This window comes from Ahaetulla prasina, chromosome 3 (genome assembly GCF_028640845.1).
Source record: "Ahaetulla prasina isolate Xishuangbanna chromosome 3, ASM2864084v1, whole genome shotgun sequence".
NCBI classification, from domain to species: Eukaryota; Metazoa; Chordata; class Lepidosauria; order Squamata; family Colubridae; genus Ahaetulla; species Ahaetulla prasina.
In genome coordinates this window covers 167,884,389-167,906,333 of record NC_080541.1, presented here as the reverse complement: position 1 = coordinate 167,906,333, position 21,945 = coordinate 167,884,389, and the positions used below count along the sequence as shown (strand labels likewise).

The following is a 21,945-nucleotide window of genomic DNA, read 5'->3' as shown; positions in this document are numbered from 1 at the left end:
CTTTCAAATATAATGAATATTTATTAGCATATTTCAATGGCTGGGCTAAACCAATAGTCTGCATCCAAGACAACTGTATTATTTTACTTTTTCAATGTGAGCTTCTACTGTTCATTTGCTTGAGATTCTTTCGGTGTTTATGTTCAGGAGCACGTCCTATAACAAGACTTCCTGCAGAATACAAAACTCCATAGAATAGTTTGCCTTTGGAACCGAGACGTACCGTCCTTCATGCAGTTTAGGAGATATAAAAAACTCTTTACTCTGTTTGGTTTAAGTTTCTCAAATAAGTGTTAGTAATTTGTTCCTTTTGGATTTTACTATTCAGGTGAGTCATCTAAATCAGAGGTCTCCAACCTGGCAACTTTAAGACTTGTGGACTTTAACCTTGGCAATTTTAAGACTTGTGGACTTCAGCTCCCAGAATTCCTCAGCCAGCTTTGCTGGCTGAGGGATTCTGGGAGTTGAAGTCCACAAGTCTTAAAGTTGCCAAGGTTGGAGACCCCTGATCTAAATTGACAAGCAGGGCCAGGCTACATATAAATTATCATGATCCATCGTTCATTTTAACCTCTATTTCCCACAGACTATTCATTTGTTCTTAGCAGAGCAAAAATCCAATACAATTGCCGAGTCTTCAGCTCTGCATTCTTTTGTTTTCTTTGTAAAAGACAGACATGGATAAATTGTACCTCGATCTCTGCTGTCCCAAGAAACTATTTGTTGATCAGCATGAATCTGCTAGATAGTAACAGGAGAAAAGCTGGAAACTATAGGTCTGTTAAATCCTATAGTGCTGCAGATTGAACGCATATGAAAAATGCGACCGAGACCCAAATGGTTTTATAAATGTATAAATGGAAATTCTGATGTGGAGAATTTTTAATAGGTTAGTCAATATCCAAAAAGTTGCTTCTCTTATGCAAAATAGTCTGATACTTTAAACACCAAGGGCAACATATTTATTTTGTTTAAACTGTTTTAATTTATTGAAAGGAGAAGGAGAAATAAAATAGCTTAGTTATTCAAATACAGACGGAAAGTTAAAAGTATAGTAGAAATAGCACTTATATACCGCTTCACAGTGTTTTATAGCCCTCTCTAAGCGGTTTAGAGTCAGCATTTTGCCCCCAGCAATCTGGGTCTTCATTTTATTGACCTTGGGAGGATGGAAGGCTGAGTCAACCTTAAACTGGTGAGAATTGAACTGCTGGCATTCAGCGGAATTAGCCTGCAATACTGCATTCTAACCACTGCACCAACACGGCTCTTAGTAGCCTGATATAGGCTATATATATTTTACAGAAAAATATATACTCTGAAAACATTCCAATTTAGGACATTGCATAAATGGTAAGAAGACAGTCACTGCTGATCTTTGCTTTCTTGCTGAGGTCATCCCAATTCACTTTAATTGATGAACCGTCTTCCCAAATAAATAGTTTTTAGAGAAAGGAGCATCTTTCACCAGGACTAAAAAGGCAGGAGTTCCAGCTTTTACAAAGTACCTGCAAAATAGTATTTAGAAAGTCATGTTCTGGTCTTAGCTACCTTATATATTTAACTATATTCAAGAAAAATCTAGCTTGGTGTTCGAAAATGTTTGCTTTATATGACTTTCTATAATTCCAAAAGGGTTTAGGACTTTTTGCCTCAAACTCTTGGCGCTGCCTGTTTCTCCACCAGGGTTTTGCCTCCGCGTTATTACGCCTTGGCACTTTGGGCCCCGGCCCCTCCGTCCCAGTCCCTTCGCCGTGGCCCATTTGTCACAGTACAGTTCGCATCGGGCTTTAAGGCGCACAGAACAGTTCGAAGACAGAGCCTCCCTCTGAACTGCAGCTCCCGTTCTACTCCCAAAGCCCCCGAGCCCCTGCACCGATTGGCTGGCTTCGAACTGTCTTGTGCACCCAAAAGCCCAACGTGAACTGTACTGCGACAAATGGGCCGCGGCGAAGGGACTGGGATGGAGGGGCCATGGCCCAAAGTGCTGAGGCGTAATAACGCAGAGGCAAAACCCTGGTGGAGAAACAGGCAGCGCCAAGAGTTCGAGGTGAAAAGTCCCATTCCATTCCAAAATTGGTAGCTACTACTGCAAACCCACAGGTTAGATTAACTTTTCCCAACCAGATGGTCTCCAGATTATGTAGAGCTGCCATAAACTCCCATCCCAAAAATCTAGGCTTGTGTTGAATTCAGGATAATGGGAGCCTAAATTACCGTATTTTTCGGAGTATAAGACGTACCTGAGTATAAGAGGCACCTTAGTTTTTTGGAGAGGAAAATAAGAAAAAAGCTGATTGGCAGGTGGATTGGCCTCCCGGAATAATCCCAATCAGCTGTTCCCAGAGGTGAATTTTAGCAACAGGTTCCTTGGTTGTGAGCTCTGTTCCTTGCTTTTTGTTTTGCTTTCTTTTCCTGCCTCTGAAACTCTGTTTCAGAAAAAACTTTTTTCTGCCTCTGAAAGCCTCCAAAACAGAACTTCAGAAAAAAAGCCTCTGTTTGGGAGCTTCTTTTCTAAAGCTCTGTTTGGGGGCTTCTTTTCTGAAGCTTCTTTCAGCCTCTGAAACCTCCGTTTGAGAAGCTGCATGGGCTACATTCGGAGTATAAGACGCACCCAGATTTTCACCCTTTTTTGGGGGGGGGGGAGTGCGTCTTATACTCCAAAAAATACAGTACAACATTTCTGAGGGGGATTAGCATGGGAAAAACTGTTCTGATACATGGAAGAGATTTTTGAAGGCAACTAATAGGCTTTCCCACTATATGGAGATGTTTCACCTACAGATATTCTTGACAGATGAGTCATCTAGTTGGTGAATTAGGTTGCAGGTCCTATAAACCTCAGCCAGCAGAATGATGGGAGCTGTGGTCCAGTGTATCTGGAGAGCCTAACAGCTTCATTCAGGTGGAGATTTATGTCAAGAGTGAAGAGAGTGCCCCTGGCAAGTAACTTTGACATGCCAGTCATCCATAAATATAGCATAAATGTCTTCAATAAAAATGACGACCATGAGGAAGCATTTGCATGTACAGCCCTTTAGCTAAACACCATCACTACAGAGTTGTGTTAGACATCACAATGCAACTGAGAAAGGAAGGGGTTGCTTGCCATTCCTTGTGTGGCAAGGTCTACCTACAGAAATATAGGTAGGTAAAACTATAGGATTCTCTCCATCTTTTTTCGTTTTACTGATCTCTACCTACAGAAATATAGGTAGGTAAAACTATAGGATTCTCTCCATCTTTTTTCGTTTTGAAACTAAAGGCTTCTTGGGAGACCAGTAAGCCATTATAATGCTGTGATACGGAACCATTAAACCAATGTCGGGAAATATTAAAACTATGTTCAGAAAACTTCAATGGAATACATTAGCTAACTGTGCTGGTACATAGTGTAAACACAAGCTAAGTTCTGTACTGCTTCTTTAGTTTTAATAAAGTATTGTTGATAATCCTATGCTTCTCAATAGTAGGGTATTTTTGGTATATAATTTTTATTAAAAGATTTAAAATAAAAACTAATACAAATGAATATAAAATAAGGAAGAAAAAAGAAAAGAAAAGAAAAGAAAGAGAAAGCAAAAAAGTGCAAGAAAAGAAAAAAGTTGAAGAGAAATAGAAAAGAAATTAAAAAAGATACAAGGATATATTTCTGATATTCTTCAAAGCAGTTACAAGTACAATTGTGTTTCAATCTATCTCCATGAAGTTACATCATATTACTATTCATTCTATAAACTATACTATCTAATCAGCATAGCCATAAATCACAAGTTCGGTTTGTTTCATTTTCATGTAAAAAGTCCACAAGACGCTCTAATCACCAATAAATACAGATAATGTCTTTTCGGTAATCAAAAAAGTAAACAAGTGCTCTTACGTGGATAAATTTTGATTTATTTTCCTTTTGAAATCATGAACCTATTCATTCAATAGCTTGCATTCTGAGAGTCAGGATTAATAAAATGTCCTTAGTTGTTTTTATGTTTATTTCCAGTTTTGTATGTTGCCCAGAGGCCATCAGAGTTCGATAGTCAATAAATTTAAAAAATAAAAATAAAAACAGCAGCAACAACCACACTCAAGTCATAGTTCAACATCTCACCTTTTGTGCTGCAACACCTCTAACAATGTGATTTCTGGGTTTATCTGGTATATGTCTCCTCTTTCTTCATCCTCAAAATAAAGCTGTTCATTGTCATAGGAGAAACAAACAAATTTAATGCATGAACAAAATGATTAACATATACAGACGTGGCAGAACTTACTTAAAAAACTAACAAGCAATTAATTGGCTGATGAGAAACTGAAGACTTAATTATTTTATTCTGGTTATATAAAGGTGGGTGAGGCGTCTGGAGCTTTTAGTAACTTGAGAACTACTGAAGATAAATGAACTGAAGGAGAATGTTACTGGACAAGGTCAAGGGACTATCTAGTCTAGCATTGTGGCACATGTGATCAGTGAGTTGTGGTCAGGAAGCTCAGAAACAGGAATAGTGGGTAACAGATCCTTTTCACTGCTGTTGGTCCCTAATAACTGGTATTGAAGATAGACTGCCAATGAGTCAGGAAGTAACCCTGCAGCCATCAGCAGAATCTTTGATAGCTCATTCTTCCATGAAGTTGTCCAGATGCCTTTTAAAATCACCCAAATTTGTAGTTATCATGCATCTGATGGCAGAAAATTGCACCCACTCATTTTATTTCTTGGAACTTCTCTACTGAAATATATCACATTCAAAATGAGTTACTCTTTCTAAGCTGAACCTTTTTTGGAAAACAAAAGATATTTATGATAACCAAGAAGGAATTCTTTTACAAAGATTTTATTCACCCTATTGGCTTGTCTAAGATTAATAACTGATCATATTATGAAACTGGCCTAGCTATGCAAACTTAACGGAAACTTAATTAAGACATCATATTATTGCTTTTTTAAAAATTGCTCCTTAGGGTCCATTATGCAATATAAACCTAGAATTTAAAATATCCCTTCTCCAAAAAGTTCAGCAAGGAATCCAACGTAATACATACATATATACATGCATACAAATCAATGTAATTCTAACAATTCTAAGAATATATGATTTTTTAAAAAAAAATATCAAGTACTGACTGTGCTTTTTTACCTCTAGTTCTTTAGGAACATATTTTCTTTCTGTATCCCAGGCAGGAGATTCTTCAAACATAACAACTAAATGGTCAGAAAATCTGAAACACAAAATGCATTTAAGTGAAAATAGTGCTTTAGCCACCCAAAGTGTTCAACTTGAGCAGTGTTTTGCTTTGCTATTTCAAAGCAACATAGTTTCATTAAAAGCTGATAATGGGTACCAAAATCTTCAGCATGATATCCCTACTCTATTATTTCAAAGGAAGATCAGAATCTCATTGTCTTTTATTTAAGGCTGTGTTACTAAAGTCAAAAGTGTCTTATGTATCAAAGAAATAACAGAACCCCTGCTTCATCATGAAAATCAGGTTTCACCTTGGCAGCTTATGCTGTATGGTGGGAATTTAAATTTAATCTTGTTTTGGTATTATCTGATAGAAAAGAGCATAAAAACATTATGGGAGTAGAACAAGAGAGACTTACAGGATTAAAATATCTTCCCTGATATTCCCCAGAATGGTAGGTAAAAACTAAAGCAGCCCTAGAATTTTTCCCTTCCTATTGCCTCAAGTGTTATCATTTTATCTTGCTCCAAGTGCAACTGTAGTAAGACAAAACAACTAACCAAAATAAAATATGACTGAAAATGATCCAAGAAAACATTCCATTTTCCCTTTCACCAAAAGAAGAGAGAACAGCACAGTTCCTCAAGAATGACAGGAGTGCTCTGCTCATCAGAACCTTTCTATTTCTACAGTACTATGGTTGAAATACCTAGAACAGGATACATTTGTTATTCCACTTCAACATTTACAGCAGGCCAGCAGGCATAAACTCATTCATCACTGGCATAAACCACTCAAGTCTTGGACTGTGAAAAAAATCATACAAACTAGACCTACAATTTAATGTTATTTTGTGCTTTGAGAAACATTAACCTGGATTCTTCATGAAAAGCAGAAATGAAGTCAGTTTGTCTATGCTCGGGATACAGGAAAAGCACCGGCCAGGTAAGACTGCCTGTCTCTTCTAGGTAGACTTTGGCTCCACTGCCGCTTTCAGAACCGAGTCCATCTAAAGACATCTCCGCGAAGTCTTTTGATATGGCCATCTCATCTGTTGAGGGGACCGAAGACAATTTGATATTTCGATCCTAGGTCAGAAAAGTAAAACAATTCAGGTTGAGGTGCGGATCTAAAACATATCATCAGGGGTGAAGTACTCCCCGTTCGGACTGGATCACCTGATCCGGTAGCGATGGCGGCGGGTGGTTCAGAGAACTGGTAGCAAAAATCCCTGCCCCCCCCCCCCCCAGCTGAGCCGTGCGATCATCAGAAGTTATTTTTTTTTAACTTTTAAAAGCATTTTTTCTTTGGCCGAAAAAATGCTTTTAAAAGTAAAAAAAAAAGCCTCTGATGATCGCGCAGCTCAGCTGGGATCGTCAGAACTCTTTAAAAGCTTTTTTTCTTCTGGTGATCCCAGCTGAGTTGCCTGATCATCACAGGCTTTTAAAAGCATTTTTTTACAACCTCTTTGGCCGAAGAGGTTGTAGAAAAAATGCTTTTAAAAGTAAAAAAAAAAAAGTTGGCCACACCCACCCAGTCACATTACGCCCCCACCAAGCCACACCCACAGAACCGGTAGTAACAAATTTTACATTTCATCCCTGCACGTCAGGATGGGTTCACATGTCAAGGGTTGTTTTCTTTTCACAGCTACCTTAATAGCTTTAAGCAAGGCCTCTTTCTGAGACTGTTCCTTCTTCTCCTGAAATTTTGCTTTTCTCAAATCTCGCTCTTCAGTATGCTGCAAGACAAATAAAGTTATGCAGCGATACTGTAAGAGCTGCCAATGCTTCATCAAACTCTGTATCAGAGGGACTACATATTTTTATTTTTAACCCTTTCTAACCTTAAGTCTGTCTGCTTTTGTTCTTATTTCCAGAAGTTTTTTTTCCTGTGGATCTAATTTCAGACCCTCCTCACACCATGCTATAGCTTCAGAGAAATGCTTGAGTTCCACATGGCACAGTGCTCCTATAAAAGTACAACATTTTTTAATACTTGTATTCCATAGCAAACAATATACTTTAAACAGGCCAATGTAGTAATGTTGGTCATGTTTCTTAATGATGAAAGTGCAGAAAAGTACCAGAAAAAGAAATGATGGGATGTAAAGACTCAATTGAGGGATTGAAACATTTATCCAAGCCAGAAGGACTATTTTTCATCATTAAACTACCATAAATTATCATTGCAGGTGCTTCTATTTAGTTTGTCTCCTGCTGACCAGAAATGCAAACAACCCTTAAAACTACATTGTTAATACCTGAACGTTTCTCACTTTCCACAAAATAACACTTTGCAATATGCATGAATGTATTGCTCTGTATCTTTTATTTTGAAGAAATAAGAACTCCCTTAATTACATGGAAGCTGCTATTATAGTGCGAGAATTGGATATAAAAACAATAGTGGAGTTTCTTACCCCTTATTATTGCTTTGAGGTGGCTGGGTTTCAGTTTTCTTGCTGCAAGAGCATCGTTCAGAGCTGAGCGATAGTTGCCTAAACAAAATATAACCTGAATTTAAAAGTTTCACCTATGCAAAGCCTCTATGGTGTGATCTTCATTAGAAAAAAATTGAACCATTCTGTTATAAGACTAATTTAGTATTGGAATACAACTATTTTAATTGATTAGAGCAAAATATGATGCAACCCTCCCTCCAATTACTCACGTTAATGTTGGGGGAGGTTTATTTTGTTAGTGTACCTTTGATTTCATAGTACAGGGCAGTTTCTGATGCTTTGATTTTCCATTGTAACACTACACATTCTATTTTACCAAAGCTAACTGTATTAAAATGAATCCTCTGAAGAGATAAATGAGTGTTAGAACAAATGAAGAAAGGAAAGATATTTTCATTTTTTTAAAAATACAAAATCTAGGTATAATTTGGAATGCGTCACATTACCCAGATAAAAATGGGCTGCTGCTCTGTTTGTATGAAGTACAGTATTCAATTCCAGGTCAGTGCATTTCTTTTTCAGTCCTTCTGTGTAAGATATCACAGCCTTCTTATAATCCTTTTCTTTGAAATAATCATTGCCTTCATTCTTATAAGTCTTAGCTTGCTCTGGTGAGGAAAACACAATAGACATCACCATTTTTAGAAAGCGTCTGATATGAATTGTTTCAGCCACCAATACAGTTCCAAAGAGGGAAATTATAACCTGTATATAATATTAAAATATTATACATAGTATAAAAGGGTACCTTCAGAACTCTGATCTTCATCAAAAATGATGGACTGAAGGCATGCCAGATCAGGATTTTGGTTCGGATTAATTTCAGTGGGAGCATTCTTCATGAACATTGGAATCTGATCAAATTCCTATGAACACATACAGGTAATTCAGGATAGCAGGAATAGAAGAAAATAAACAATTCAAAACTTTTATTCCATTTTGAAAATATACCCAATATCTGAAACATCTAAAAGAAAGGAAGTTTTTCTTATGCTGAAAATCTGAGGGCCTCCAGATGTTGCAGTTCATTCAGCCAGCATGGCAAAACTGTGGATTTCAATTAAGCACATCTGGAGGATAAATTCCTCATACCTGGCCTGAAAATTTAATTGTACTCCTGATTTTTTTAAAGAAGTTTTAATTTTTCAGCTGTCAACTTTATAAATGAGTGCAGCCAATGTTAGGAAATACTGCATTTAACCTTCCCTAAAACAATTGGCACTAAGCAAAGTCATCTACATGGTTGCTAAGTATCAATACCAATTAGAGGACAGATAATCAATAATAATCCATCAAAAGAAGCAGATCTGTAATCAGACTAGTTTGATACTGTAGGAAAAAGGATGTAATTCCTGAAAAGAGGCATTTAAACCCTCATCTAGGCTTCCCTACGACCAGCATAGCAGATCACAAGCTGTTCACAGGTTCAATTGCAATAGAGGTAGCCCTCGATTTACCATCACAATTGAGCTCAAAATTTCGGTTGCTAAGCAAGACAGTTGTTAAGTGAGTTTTGTCCCATTTCATGACTTTTCTTGACACAGTTGTTAAGTGAATCCCTAAAGTTGTTAAGTTAGAAACACAGCTGTTAAGTGAATCCCGCTTCCCCACTGACCTGTCTTGTCAGAAGGTTGCAAAAAGTGCACCCATGACTCAGGGACACTGCAACCGTCATAAATACATGCCAGTTGCCAAGTACCCAAACTGTGATCATGTGACCACGGGGACGCTGCAACCATGTTAAATATGAAAACCGACCAGAAGTTGTTTTTTCCCCCAGTGCAGTTGCAACTTCGCATGGTCACTAAATAAATGTTTGTAAGTCGAGGACGATCTGTATTACCCGGAAGAATCGCTGGAGAACTGCATCCAGCCGTGGTGGCCTTAAGCGGGGTTATCCCTTTCCATGTCTCCGTCTTTCAGCCCACCTTACAGGGCTGTTCGGAAGAATCAAAACGCCCCTTCGGGACTTCTGGAGGAAGAGCCGTCTAAATCTCTGAAAGACGATCTCGTCCCCGATCAAACCTTGCAGTTTTGCTTCGCCTCCCCCGCTCCTTCCAACCACCGCTGCCCACCCCAGACCCGAAACGCGCCTCCCCGGCGAAGAGCCGAGCCTCCCGCCGGGCAGCGCCCCCGGCTCCGCAGCCTCACCTGCTCCCACGTCGTGGGATCAAAGGCCCCCTCATACCGCTGCGGGCCCTGAAATTTGTCCAGGAAGGCATCCCAATCCGCCTCCTCGCTTTCCGCCATGTGTGAAAGCGTCGTCCCTCTCGGCCGCTCCGCCCTTCCGGAGGCGGCTCTTGCAGCCGAAAGGCGAGCATGGGCTGTTGGGGCTTGCAATGATGCGAGGCCCGGGTTTCTCTCCTCGCTGCGGCTACCAAGCCCGCTGGATTTCAGCTCCCGCTATCCTTACTTGGATGGTTACTCTACTACAAGGGTGGCTCAGGAATTTTGGTAGTTGAAGTGCACAGGGCGTGAAGTTGCCCTACTTGCCCATCCCTCCTCTAGTTAGGAAACCTGGGAAGAGAAAACGATTGTAATATAACCGCTCCCCCCCCTTAAGTGTGCACTGCCTAGTTCACAACTGTATTTATTTATTTTATTTATTTGTCAATCATATATAAGATAACAGGTAAAAGTATAAACATAATTTGGATACATGAAAAGAGTCAGTAAAAAAGGAATATTAGGACAGGGTCGTAGGCATGCCGGTGCACTTATGCACGCCCTATCTAATAAATGTAATAAAATATTTCCTCCTTCCTTGTCCATCAGCCCAATGACACTGTTTTTAGCAATAGCAATAGCATTTAGACTTGTATATTGCTTCACAGTGCTTTATAGCCCTCTTGAAGCAGATTGCAGAGTCAACCTATTGCTCCCAACAATCCGAGTCCTCATTTTACTGATCTCAAAAGGATGGAAGACTGAATCAGCCTTGAAATGGCGAGACTCGAAGTGCCGAACTGCTGGCGGTCATAGATAACAACTCTATGCCAGCGTCTCATTGGGTAAACTCTTGAAAGTTTAAAATCCTGAGTCTGTTCAAGGCTGAGCGGTTTTTTTTTTTTTCAGCGTGACTGCTCTCACTTTGCTCCACAGCAAGGTGGCAGCCGCGACCTTAGCTAAGTTCATAAAGCTAAAGCAGGATCACTTTGGCTAGTGCTAGGATGAGCCACTAGCAGAAAACCTCAGGACTGTAGGTGAAATTAAAATTTAAAAATCATAGGAAATGACAATGCCAAATGTCCTTTTTTTTGCCCAGAAGACACCATTGGTATGTCCATGAATTTAACTCAAGGGAGATTTTTTTCTCTCTCCCCAGAAACACTTATCATATATTATACACAACACGTTTAGCTCTATTAGTAAGTTTATTGTCTGAATTCCTAGAATACATTGAATTATCAGCTCACTGAAAGGGTCTGGATTTGCACATTAGCCTGAGCCACAAAAAGACCCAATCTCAAGAAAACTGAACTTAATATATAGTATGAACACACTAAAGAGCACCTGCAACTTAATTTTGTGTTAAATCTAAGGGTATGTTTTGGAAAATAGGCCTAATGAATTTGGTGGCATTTTGAAAGGTGCATATTTAAGACTGCAACTTTATGGGCAGGTTCTAGAATAGGTTGTCCAAGATGCTTTTTCAAGAGGCAGCTGGGCTATCTTTCAAAGAAAGTCCAGTTGCCTTTTAAAAAAGCACCTTTGAGACAACCACAACCTGGATGACTGAGCATCTTGACTTCGGATGCTCTAGAATAAAGATGACCTTATGCCATAGAGAGACCAGACTAATTTCTCTTGACCTCCAGACTAATTTTCTAGAAATGGCTAGTTTGGAATTATGGAATAATTAGATATTTCCTGTTTTCTATATGACAGGGGTGGGGCCACTATGGCAACTTTACAACCTGTGGACTTCAACTCCCAGAATTCCTGAGTTAGCCAATTCTAGGAGTTGAAGTCCATAGGTCATATGAGAAGGAAGAGAAAGGGGAAGCAAGCTAAATCAAAGTGGACCGAAAAGAATGGCCAGTTCCGGATATATTTGGAGGCTCTCCCCCCTCATTTTAACTACCTGTAATGTCATGTGTCATCTACCAGTTTATTTTGAAGGAAGCCAGGAGTTGCTTTTCTGTATCAAAAACAATGCCGTTGCTGGATGAAGTCAGCCTAAGGTAGATTTTAAAGCAGGCTGAACCTTATGATAAAAAATACAAGGCAAAAACTTTCATAAAAAAAGTTTGATCAGATATGCAGCTTGAATGATAGAAGACTTTTAGGGACTTGTACTCCACAGATGTGCCTATTGATATTTTAAATCAGTCTCTCTCGATTTCAGCAATCTTAAGAAATGTGAGAATTCCCCAACTATCATAAGGTGTTCAGATCTACACTTCTTAAACTTGCTGAGAAACACTGGTTTAAAATATTCCCACAATAAAAATGGAACTCAAAACATTGTGGTAACACACACAAGCAGGTAATCTACCCTCATTGAAGGAAGGGAGCAGCTTGTTTTTTTTTAAAAACATACTTAGGAATGCTATGGAAGCCCTTTTTATAGGGAGTAGTTCACTCAGTGTAGGAAAAACCTGTGGCTGCTGTTTCTGTACCTAAAATGTAGACCTAGCTTAAAAGAGAGCCAGTTTGGTCTAATGGTTAAGGCACCAGGCTAGAAAGCAGGAGCTTTGAGTTCAAATGCTGCCTTGGTCATGAAAGCTGGGTGACCTTGGGCCAGTCACTCTCAGCCTATCCACCTCGCACGGATGAAAATAGGAGGAGGAAAGTGTATTGGATATGTTCACTGCCTTAAGTTATTTCTAAAAATAATGAACGCGGGATATAAAATAAGTAAATTATAACGCAGCTTAGCTCATAGTAGGAATGTAGGCTGGGCAAGAGGCTCAGAAGAGACCCTCCCTAGTTTTGGGGCTATAAAGGGGATGTGGGGAGAAGTACCCAGACTTGCAGGATTCTGTTCCTGTAACCCTCCAATAAAGTACAATTATCTTATCTGTTTCCTATTAGCCTATCTACCGTAGTAAGGGTGACACATACAAAGCTTTAGAAAGAGAAAAATCATCATTCTGCTTCATTGTGAAGTTTGGGTTACAAACTAGAAATTAAAACAATAAAAAATCCAATATACTCAAATTATTGTTATGTTTTGATATGACGTTTTAATATTTTAGAACCACCGCCACCCCCAATCCAGTCTTCAGGGAATGCGGACTTTACGTAGCAAGTCAATTGTGGCCTCTTTGGTAAGGAATAGGGTTTCACTCGTGTTTTGGTTGCATACTTCAAAGAGAGGAGGGTCATCTAAAGCCGCCTTCCCACATACTATAACAAAAGGATAGCCAAGTTTGTCAGCGTCTTTTAACCTTTTTCCAATGGTGAACTGAGTCCGGTCATCCAGCACAAGTTCTTCTTTAAGTTGTGGTATGGTTTCAGCAACACACCTGTGTAAATCCTCTATGAGTTCTGTTGTTTTGTGTGCCTTACTGCCACTTTTGGGAGGGATAAGGCAAACCTGATAGGGTGCTATGAGGTTTGGCCAACGAATGGTATTCTCTGTTGAAAGCAACTCAATGGAGGCCGCAAGGATGCGGGTGACACCCAACCCATAACATCCCATTTCAGCTAGAACGGGCACATTGTCAGCAGTTTGGACAGTGGCTTTAAAAACGGAAGAATATTTAGTTCCCAAGAAGAATGTGTGGCCCACTTCAATCCCTTTCTTCTCAACCAGTTCTCCTTTGCAAATGGGGCAACGCATCTCATCTGACTTTACTATCTCTAGATTGGCTGAAAAGTCACAGTTGGTACACATCGCCAGTCGGTCCTCACCGACATCAGAAGGTAGCTGGAATTCATGAGACAATGTCCCTCCGATGCTTCCTGTTGCTCCTTGGACTTTCAGAAACTGAAGCCCCAACCGGCTGAATATGTTGCAGTAAGCTCTGCACACCAGGGAATAGGTCTGGAGGGCGGCCTCCTCAGAGACATCAAAGCTATACATATCCTTCATATAGAACTCTCGGCCACGAAGTAACCCAAAACGAGGTCTCGGCTCATCTCGAAACTTCCTTGTCACCTGATACAACAAAAGAGGAAGCTGTTTGTAAGACAAAGAGCCTTGAGAAGCTACTAGGTCTGTGATGGCCTCTTCATGGGTAGGCCCTAAACAATATTCTTGACTATGCCTGTCAGTCACTCGCAGAAGCTCTTTGCCCATCAGTTCCCATCTCCCACTGGCTTTCCAGAGCTTTCCTGAACACAACGTGGGCATGTTCACTTTTTGGCCACCTATGGCTTGCATTTCTTGGTCTAAAACTTTGATAAGTTTCTCCATCGCTCGGACAGTATAAGGCATGTAGTAATAGCATCCGGGATTGGCAGGACAAATCAATCCAGTTTGTAACATCAATGTTTGGCTTTTACACATAGGTTCTCCAGATCTGCTCTCCTGGAATGCTTCTGTGTCATCCCGCAGGTTCATTTGTGGGAAAAACTTTTGTTTTTTATGAAAATTGCAATAAGATCTGTAACTCTGCCTTTGACAGCACACGACCCAATTAGCCAAACAAGGCAGTACTATTTTTCCTGTTTTAAAAAGTTGATCCATTTTAAGATTCATTTTAACATTCATAGAGGAAGCTTCAGTTCCAAATCTGCAGGAAAAGAGGAAGTAACAAAAACTAATTTCACATAATTAAGCTTATAAACTACACTATGCTCTATGCCATTATATGACAAAACAATTCATACTGCATTGATTGACAAGTAAATAAGAAATATTCTGGATGAGTTTGTAAAATGCTATGAAAATAAGGTGTTTCTAGAAAAAAAACTTGAAAAGCTTGTTTGCAGAGACTGTTTCAAAGAACCATTAAAAGGTGTCCTACCACCTTCTAAATACATGTACAATAAATAAAATACACATCACAGGAATTTAAATATATTTATAACTATAAATTTATAAAAAGGGGACACGGTGGCTCAGTGGCTAAAATACTAAGCTTGTCGATTGAAAGGTTGGCAGTTCAGCAGTTCGAATCCCTACTGCCGTGTAATGGGGTGAGCTCCCATTACTTGTCCCAGCTTCTGCCACTTAGCAGTTCAAAAGCATGTAAAAAATGCAAGTAGAAAAATAGGGACCACTTTTGCTGGGAAGGTAACAGCCTTCTGTGCACATTTGGCGTTTAGTCATGCAGGCCACATGACCACGGAGACGTTTTCAGGCAGCACTAGCTCTTCAGCTTTGAAACAGAGATGAGCACCTGCTCTAGAGTCGGAAACGACTAGCACATATGTGCGAGGGGAACTTTTATCTTTATAAATATATATTATCTCTAGACACCCCCCCGAACCAACCTATCAATTGGTGTCAGAATAGGAAAAATGGAAAGAAACCCAAGTATATCATTAATCCTACTTCTTAGGTAAACGGGAAAAAAAAATCCTAAACATTTTTCTTTTCTAAATCCTTTCAGGGAAATGAAAGAGAGAGAGAAAGTGGGTAAAGAGAGTGGAATTTTCCTTTTGTATTTTATGATAAAAATCGTTACAACAACTTCTGATTATAGTATTTAGCTAAATAATAGTTTGGACTTTAAAAAATGTAGCTTTAACTGGATCCATCCTGAATGCCAATTGAGCAACAGACAAAAAAAAAACCCCAGATCTCTCAAAACACACTTTTATGTTATAAATTGTGTAACAATTACAAGGAAATATAATGCAGGAATCAGCTAGCTTTGCAGCTGCTGAAGTGAGCAGAAAAAAATAACTTCAAAAGGATCCAAGAAATTACATACATTAATTTGATTTTGAGTAAAGTTTTAATAGTTTGGAATATCCATTTTTTTAATTGCATACCTATTACATGGAAATTAGACAACAGACAGGGGTTATGTATGTCTTTCTCATTGCCAAGAATCCTTTAACATTGGAAAGACACATTAATGGCCCAAATTATTCAGTGGATTGATAGCACTTGCAACTAGAACAAACATAGGTTATTTAATGAAGGGCATAATAAAATATGGCAACCCTTTATCAGAACTGTACTAAAAAATGTATCTGTGCAATCCATATATTTCTGGCTTGATATATTGCTTCCTTTTATCCTTTCCTTTCTCTTTCACTATTGCTTTATTTTTATTTCTTCTATTCTGCTAAAACAAGCTACCCTTTCCTTAGTAAGCACCCAAATAAATAAATTACATTTAATATTAAACATCCTAACTTCTATTTAAACATTACTCCATTCAATGTAAAAGTTGACTAAGTTTTCATTACCATACTACTTTGTATAGATATAGTTGTTTCAGTGCACAAATGTCTTGTAACATTAGATCTTGCTTCATTTTGATGCAGAAAGAAACAATGAGTTATTTAATACCACTCATTATTCTGTTTACAGTGTTATCCTACAGTATGACAAGGAAGCAAATAAGCGTTATTAATGATGAGGTAATTGTGTACAACAATTCAGAATTCTAACTCGAGGCAAAGATGGGCAAAGTGGTGGAAAAGGTAGAAGGAAAGATGAGAACAAGCAGTAGCAATGTGGAAGGACCTGATGACAGTGGTGATCATAAAATACACTTTTGGAAGACTTGAAGAGTCAACTGGTGACAGATATCCTGGAGAAGGTCTACAGTAGTGTCTTTCAACCTCCTCAAATATAAAATAAGAGCACTTCAATTTCCAGAGTTCCCCATCAGGTATGTTCACACCAGTGGTGGGTTGCTACCGGTTCGCCCCGATTTGGGCGATCTGGTAGCAGTGGCGTGAGGCCCCACCCACCTGGCTGGACATCATCAAATATGATCTGCGCATGCAAGTGAAGCATGCGCGAGCAAACCGGTAGCAAAGGTAAGGGAAACCCACCCCTAGTCCACACATGTTAAAGTTGCTGAAGTTGGGAAACATTGGTCTGTGATTTGATGGAATATAACGAATCAATCAACTGTAAAGAATGCAAATGGGAAATAAAGGCTCTCTATTCAGCCATACCATTACTTTAGTTATTTTTCTGAATGAGATTGGCATCTTAGCAAGAGCACTTAGACTTTTATACCGCTTCACAGTGCTTTACAGCCCACTCTAAGCGGTTTACAGAGTCAGCATATTGCCCCCAACAATCTGGGTCCTCATTTTACTAACCTCAGAAAGCTGAGTCAACTTGAGTCTGGTGAGATTTGAACTGCCAAATTGCAGGCAGCTGGCAGTCAGCAGAATTAGCCTTCTAACCACTGCACCACATTTAGATAGATAGATAGATAGATAGATAGATAGATAGATAGATAGATAGATAGATAGATAGATAGATACGCTCTCACAGAGAGGGACTCCTTAGGGTGCCATCCGCCAGGCAGTGCCGACTGGCGACACCCAGAGGAAGGGCTTTCTCTGTGGGGGCTCCCACCCTCTGGAACAAGCTTCCCCCAGGGCTTCGTCAACTTCCTGACCTCCGAACCTCCCGCCACGAGCTTAAGACACATCTATTTATTTGCGCAGGGCTAGCCTAGGGTTTTAGTTTTTAAATTTAGTTTTTAATGGAGTTTTATATTATTTTATTCTAGTGATATTTTTAATTCGGCCTAATTAATAAGTTTTTTAATTGTTGTTTTTACCTGTATTATTTGCATGTTTTTATCTGGCTGTGAACCGCCCTGAGTCCTTCAGGAGATAGAGCGGTATAAAAATTCGAATAAATAAATAAATAAATAAATAAAATATGATAGATAGATTTGCGGAATAGGATGGACGGTGCTTCAGATTCAATGCCCCCAAAGTGCTTGGGATAATGAGACCATGGATGTAACCCCTGTCTGTAACTTTTTTAAAGCAGTTACATTTTATCTCAGGAACAATCCTGTGCTGTGGCAAGATCCAAGGGAAAAGATAGGGCACGTTTAAAGACGCACAGCAGGCATTGCATTGATGTTCCTATGTATTCCAAGCACTTTTGGGATACTGGGATACTTTTGGGATACTGAATATGAAACACTGCACAGTCTTGACCAATTGTAACTCACGGCTCGCATGGCCAGTGGGGATGGCTAATGAGAACTTTAGTTCAGCTATATCTGGAATAATGCAAGTCTTCTATCTCTGCTTTATTATAGCCATTCCCAACCATTTTCCAGTTTTCTGGAAAAGTATGGGGACAGGTAGAGGAGGTTATTCCAATGCGTACTTTGTTAAAATAAATGCTTCTTGATGTTTTTGTGAAGATCATCAGCAACAAGCCTCCAAAGGAAGAAATTCTGGAAAATAAGTCATACAGCACGCAATAGGCAAAGATCATATATTTCAAGAGATTCAACCTAGAAATAAGGAGAAATTTTCTGACAGTGAGAACTAATGAATGACAATGAATCATGGAACAGCTCGCCTTCAGAAGTTGTGGGAGCTTCACCACTGGAAGCTTTCAAGAAGAAACTGGACTGTCATCTGCCAGAAATGGTGTAGGATCTCCTTGCTTGGGGGCGGGGGGCGGGCTAGATGACCTACAAGATCCCTTCCAACTGTGTTATTCTGTTATCTGTTACATAAACTGCACCGCTGCTCCAACTGCAGATATAAAGCTCGGTGTCTACAAGACAACAGTCCCTCGTGAGCAAACTCGTCAGGAACAGCCCGAGAACAATCCATTTCCTGATTGCTTATTTGTACCCTATGGCTATCATTAAGTGTTGTACCTTAGAATTCTTAATGAACGTATCTTTTCTTTTATGTACACTGGGAGCGTATGCACCAAGACAAATTCCTTGTGTGTCCAATCACACTTGGCCAATAAATAAAAAAAGATCTATTCTAAATTCTATTCTATCCCGCTTCCATCTTGCGTTCACTTACGGCACCGTGGCTACGATCGCTTTCCTCGTTGCAAAACTCACCGATGCCATTCAAATGCCGAGCGCGACCTTCCAGTAATTGGGCAAGACCTGCGAGCAATTCGATTGCAACTACGCATGCGTACACACAGTTTCCTTTTCATTTCGGAACGCTTCCGGGCTCGCATAGTAAAGTCGGCGACGCTTTTCCCCGCGTCAAATATTCTTTGAGGACTATGGCAAATGCTTCTGGTCCAAATTCCGTCATGTGGCACATAAGGAGGCAGTGCAAAGCTTTTTTTTTTTTTTAAACATTTTGACGGGAAGCGCACGCACAAGTTGGCCAGGTTTTTTAATCTTACTTGAGACATATGCCTGGTCAGAGCATTGGATATAAGCACGACATTCTGTTATATATACCCACGCCCACGTTTCAGGGTTATAAGAGGCTTTGTTTTCGTGCCTGTTGGGTTGCAAATATTGCAATGTTCTTTAATTTTAACAACTATGATTGAAGGACCAGTCTTCGTCTATAAATCAGCAGAAAAGTATTGCAGCATGGAATTTGCTTCTGTGTTGCTAGTGTGCATCCAGTCTACATCGGGACTGAACTGGATCGCTGCGCAACGATGCAGTCTAGATCAGGCGTCTCCAACCTTGACAACTTTAAGACTTGTGGACTTAAACTTCCAGAATTCCTGCGCCAGCAAAGCTGAGGAATTCTGGGAGTTGAACTCCACAAGTCTTAAAGTTGCCAAGGTTGGAGACCCCTGCCTTAGATGATGGGTGTCAAACTTGCCGCGTCATATTGACATCACATGATGTTTCGTGATGCTTTCCCCATCCATGGAGCTGGGGTGGATGTTGCCTGCGTGTGATGCATTTGGCCCATGGGCTAACCAGTTTGACATTCCTGCCTTAGATTCACAACTCCTGCTCAATGAACAGGTGGCAGTCTTGGCTAGGAGGGTGTTTGCACAGCTTTGTTTTAGGTGCCAATTGATCTGGATTGGGGAGTTCTGCTCACAGTCACTTATGCCCTTTTCACCACCATATTGAACTATTGCAATGTGCTTTATAAGGGGCTGCCCTTGAACAGTGTTTGGAAGCTTCAGTTGTTGCAGAATGGAAGACCACTGGAAGATCGCAGAGCTATACATTAGACCAAGGATAGCTAGCTAAATAGATAGATACATAGATAGCAATAACGCTTAGACTTATATACCGCTTCACAGTGTTTTTACAGCCCTCTCTAAGCGGTTTACAGAGTCAGCATATTGCCCCCAACAATCTGGGTCTTCATTTTACCCACCTCAGAAGGATGGAAGGCTGAGTCAACTTTGAGCCTGGTGGGATTCAAACTGCCAAATTGCAGGCAGCTGGCAGTCAGCAGAAGTAGCTTACAGTACTGCATTCTAACCACTGGGCCACTGCGGCTCTTAGATATAAATGATATAAAAATAGATAGATATAAATGATATAGAGATAGGTAGATGATAGGTAGATGATAGATAGATAGAAAGAAAAAAAGAGAGAGAAAGAAAGAAAGAAAAAAGAAAGAAAGAAAGAAAGAAAGAAAGAAAGAAAGAAAGAAAGAAAGAAAAAGAAAGAAAGATAATATAGATCAGGGCTGTAACACTTGTAGCCCATGGACTGGATGCATCAAGCACTGGCCACACACAGACCGGTTTAGCAAAATAGAGAAAACTCTCGATGCGTCACATGACATCATGACAATGCGAGTTTGACACCCCAGTTATAGATAGATGGATGGATGGATAGACAGATAGATAGATACCCTGTTTTCCCCAAAATAAGACATCCCCTGATAATAAGCCCAATCGGGCTTTTGAGCGCATGGCAATAAGGCCAAGCGCTTATTTCAGGGTTCAAAGAAATATAAGACAGGGTCTTTTTTGGATGATAGGCAGGCAGGCAGGCAGGCAGGCAGACAGACAGACAGTGACAAACTATATCCGTATTGTCTGTCTGTCCATCCATCCATCCACTTCTATATGAACTTGTGCAGATTTTTAGATAGCCAGTAGAGGCTGAGCACAACTTGAGTGAGTCTTTACCTCTAATTTTATCAAGGTTATCAAGGACTTTATCAGTTAAACTTTTAAACTATTACATAGAAAACTGATACTTATCCTATAGGTTATTAATTTTCCTGCAAATCCTGCTTTACTATTCCTTGCACAATATTCAGTTTTTACAACCTGATCAACAAGGTTAGATAAATATTTTAGAGATTTTTTTTCCCAGCTGCAGAAGCCTGCAGCAATTAAATACCATAAAGTTAAGTAATATGGGACTGGTATATTTCCTTCTTGTTTTTCTATCTTAGGCTGTTTTCTTCTAGGCAATTTTGTTTAAACAGTGTAAGTGGAATAAAATCTGTGCCTCTATTAATTCTGCAGTGGGACAAATACTAGAGTTCTGATATAACAGTAAGCAGTAATATGGTTGCTTGGTTTTTATTAGCAAACAATACAAGCCCACCCAGTGTATTCTGTAAAAGGTGTTTATGTCTTAGCAATGGTTAGAATAGAATAGAATAGAATAGAATAGAATAGAATTTTATTGGCCAAGTGTGATTGGACACACAAGGAATTTGTCTTGGTGCATATGCTCTCAGTGTACATAAAAGAAAAGATACGTTCATCAAGGTACAACATTTACAACACAATTGATGGTCAATATATCAATATAAATCATAAGGATTGCCAGCAACAAAGTTACAGTCATACAATCATAAGTGGAAGGAGATTGGTGATGGGAACGATGAGAAGATTAATAGTAGTGCAGATTTAGTAAATAGTTTGACAGTGTTGAGGGAATTATTTGTTTAGCAGAGTGATGGTCTTCGGGGAAAAACTGTTCTTGTGTCTAGTTGTTCTGGTGTGCAGTGCTCTATAGCGTCGTTTTGAGGGTAGGAGTTGAAACAGTTTATGTCCAGGATGTGAGGGAACTGTAAATATTTTCACGGCCCTCTTCTTGATTCGTGCAGTATACAGGTCCTCAATGGAAGGCAGGTTGGTAGCAATTATTTTTTCTGCAGTTCTAATTATCCTCTGAAGTCTGTGTCTGTCTTGTTGGGTTGCAGAACCGAACCAGACAGTTATAGAGGTGCAAATGACAGACTCAATAATTCCTCTGTAGAACTGAATCAGCAGCTCCTTGAGCAGTTTGAGCTTACTAAGTTGGCGCAGAAAGAACATTCTTTGTTGTCCTTTTTTGATGATGTTTTTGATGTTAGCTGTCCATTTTAGATCTTGCGATATGATAGAACCTAGAAATTTAAAGGTTTCGACTGTTGATACTGTGTTGTCTAGTATTGTGAGAGGTGGAAGTATGGAAGGGTTTCTCCTAAAGTCTACCACCATTTCTACGGTTTTGAGTGTGTTCAGTTCCAGATTGTTTTGGTTGCACCACAAG

At 39.6% G+C, this 21,945-nt stretch overlaps 2 protein-coding genes across 7 annotated transcripts in view; both read right to left on the bottom strand.

The window, feature by feature from the left end:
* Positions 1-948: 948 nt before the first annotated feature.
* TTC4 (tetratricopeptide repeat domain 4) lies at positions 949-10,034 on the bottom strand. The gene is made up of 10 exons (XM_058177960.1): positions 9,797-10,034; positions 8,394-8,511; positions 8,092-8,253; positions 7,604-7,681; positions 7,028-7,152; positions 6,836-6,922; positions 6,055-6,269; positions 5,133-5,214; positions 4,106-4,188; positions 949-1,508 (listed from the first exon to the last, which is right to left on the bottom strand). The coding sequence occupies exons 1-10, from the start codon at positions 9,893-9,895 to the stop codon at positions 1,406-1,408; spliced, it is 1,152 nt and encodes a 383-aa protein (XP_058033943.1). The 5' UTR covers positions 9,896-10,034; the 3' UTR covers positions 949-1,405.
* Positions 10,035-11,032: 998 nt separating this feature from the next.
* Positions 11,033-21,945, bottom strand: part of PARS2 (prolyl-tRNA synthetase 2, mitochondrial) — a 49,693-nt gene continuing 38,780 nt past the window's right edge. Inside the window, exons 1-3 of one of the 6 annotated variants that reach the window (XM_058177006.1) lie at positions 18,568-18,582; positions 15,959-16,089; positions 11,033-14,328 (exon numbers count right to left, since the gene is read on the bottom strand). In XM_058177006.1, the coding sequence (XP_058032989.1) occupies positions 12,873-14,306 (1,434 nt within the window). In that variant the 5' untranslated portion in view covers positions 14,307-14,328; positions 15,959-16,089; positions 18,568-18,582 and the 3' untranslated portion in view covers positions 11,033-12,872. Of the gene's footprint in view, positions 14,329-15,958; positions 16,090-17,298; positions 17,321-18,369; positions 18,668-21,945 lie in introns of those variants that run through there. The other 5 variants (XM_058177003.1, XM_058177004.1, XM_058177005.1 and 2 more) reach the window with 5 other exon arrangements.

Excerpts from the sequence above, each read along its gene's own strand:
- TTC4 (XM_058177960.1), bottom strand. The coding sequence starts at position 9,895 with ATGGCGGAAAGCGAGGAGGCGGATTGGGATGCCTTCCTGGACAAATTT. Across the intron at positions 8,254-8,393 it reads TGAAGATCAGAGTTCTGAAG|AGCAAGCTAAGACTTATAAG; the intron begins GTACCCTTTTAT and ends TTTCCTCACCAG. Across the intron at positions 7,682-8,091 it reads AGCAGCCCATTTTTATCTGG|GCAACTATCGCTCAGCTCTG; the intron begins GTAATGTGACGC and ends TATTTTGTTTAG.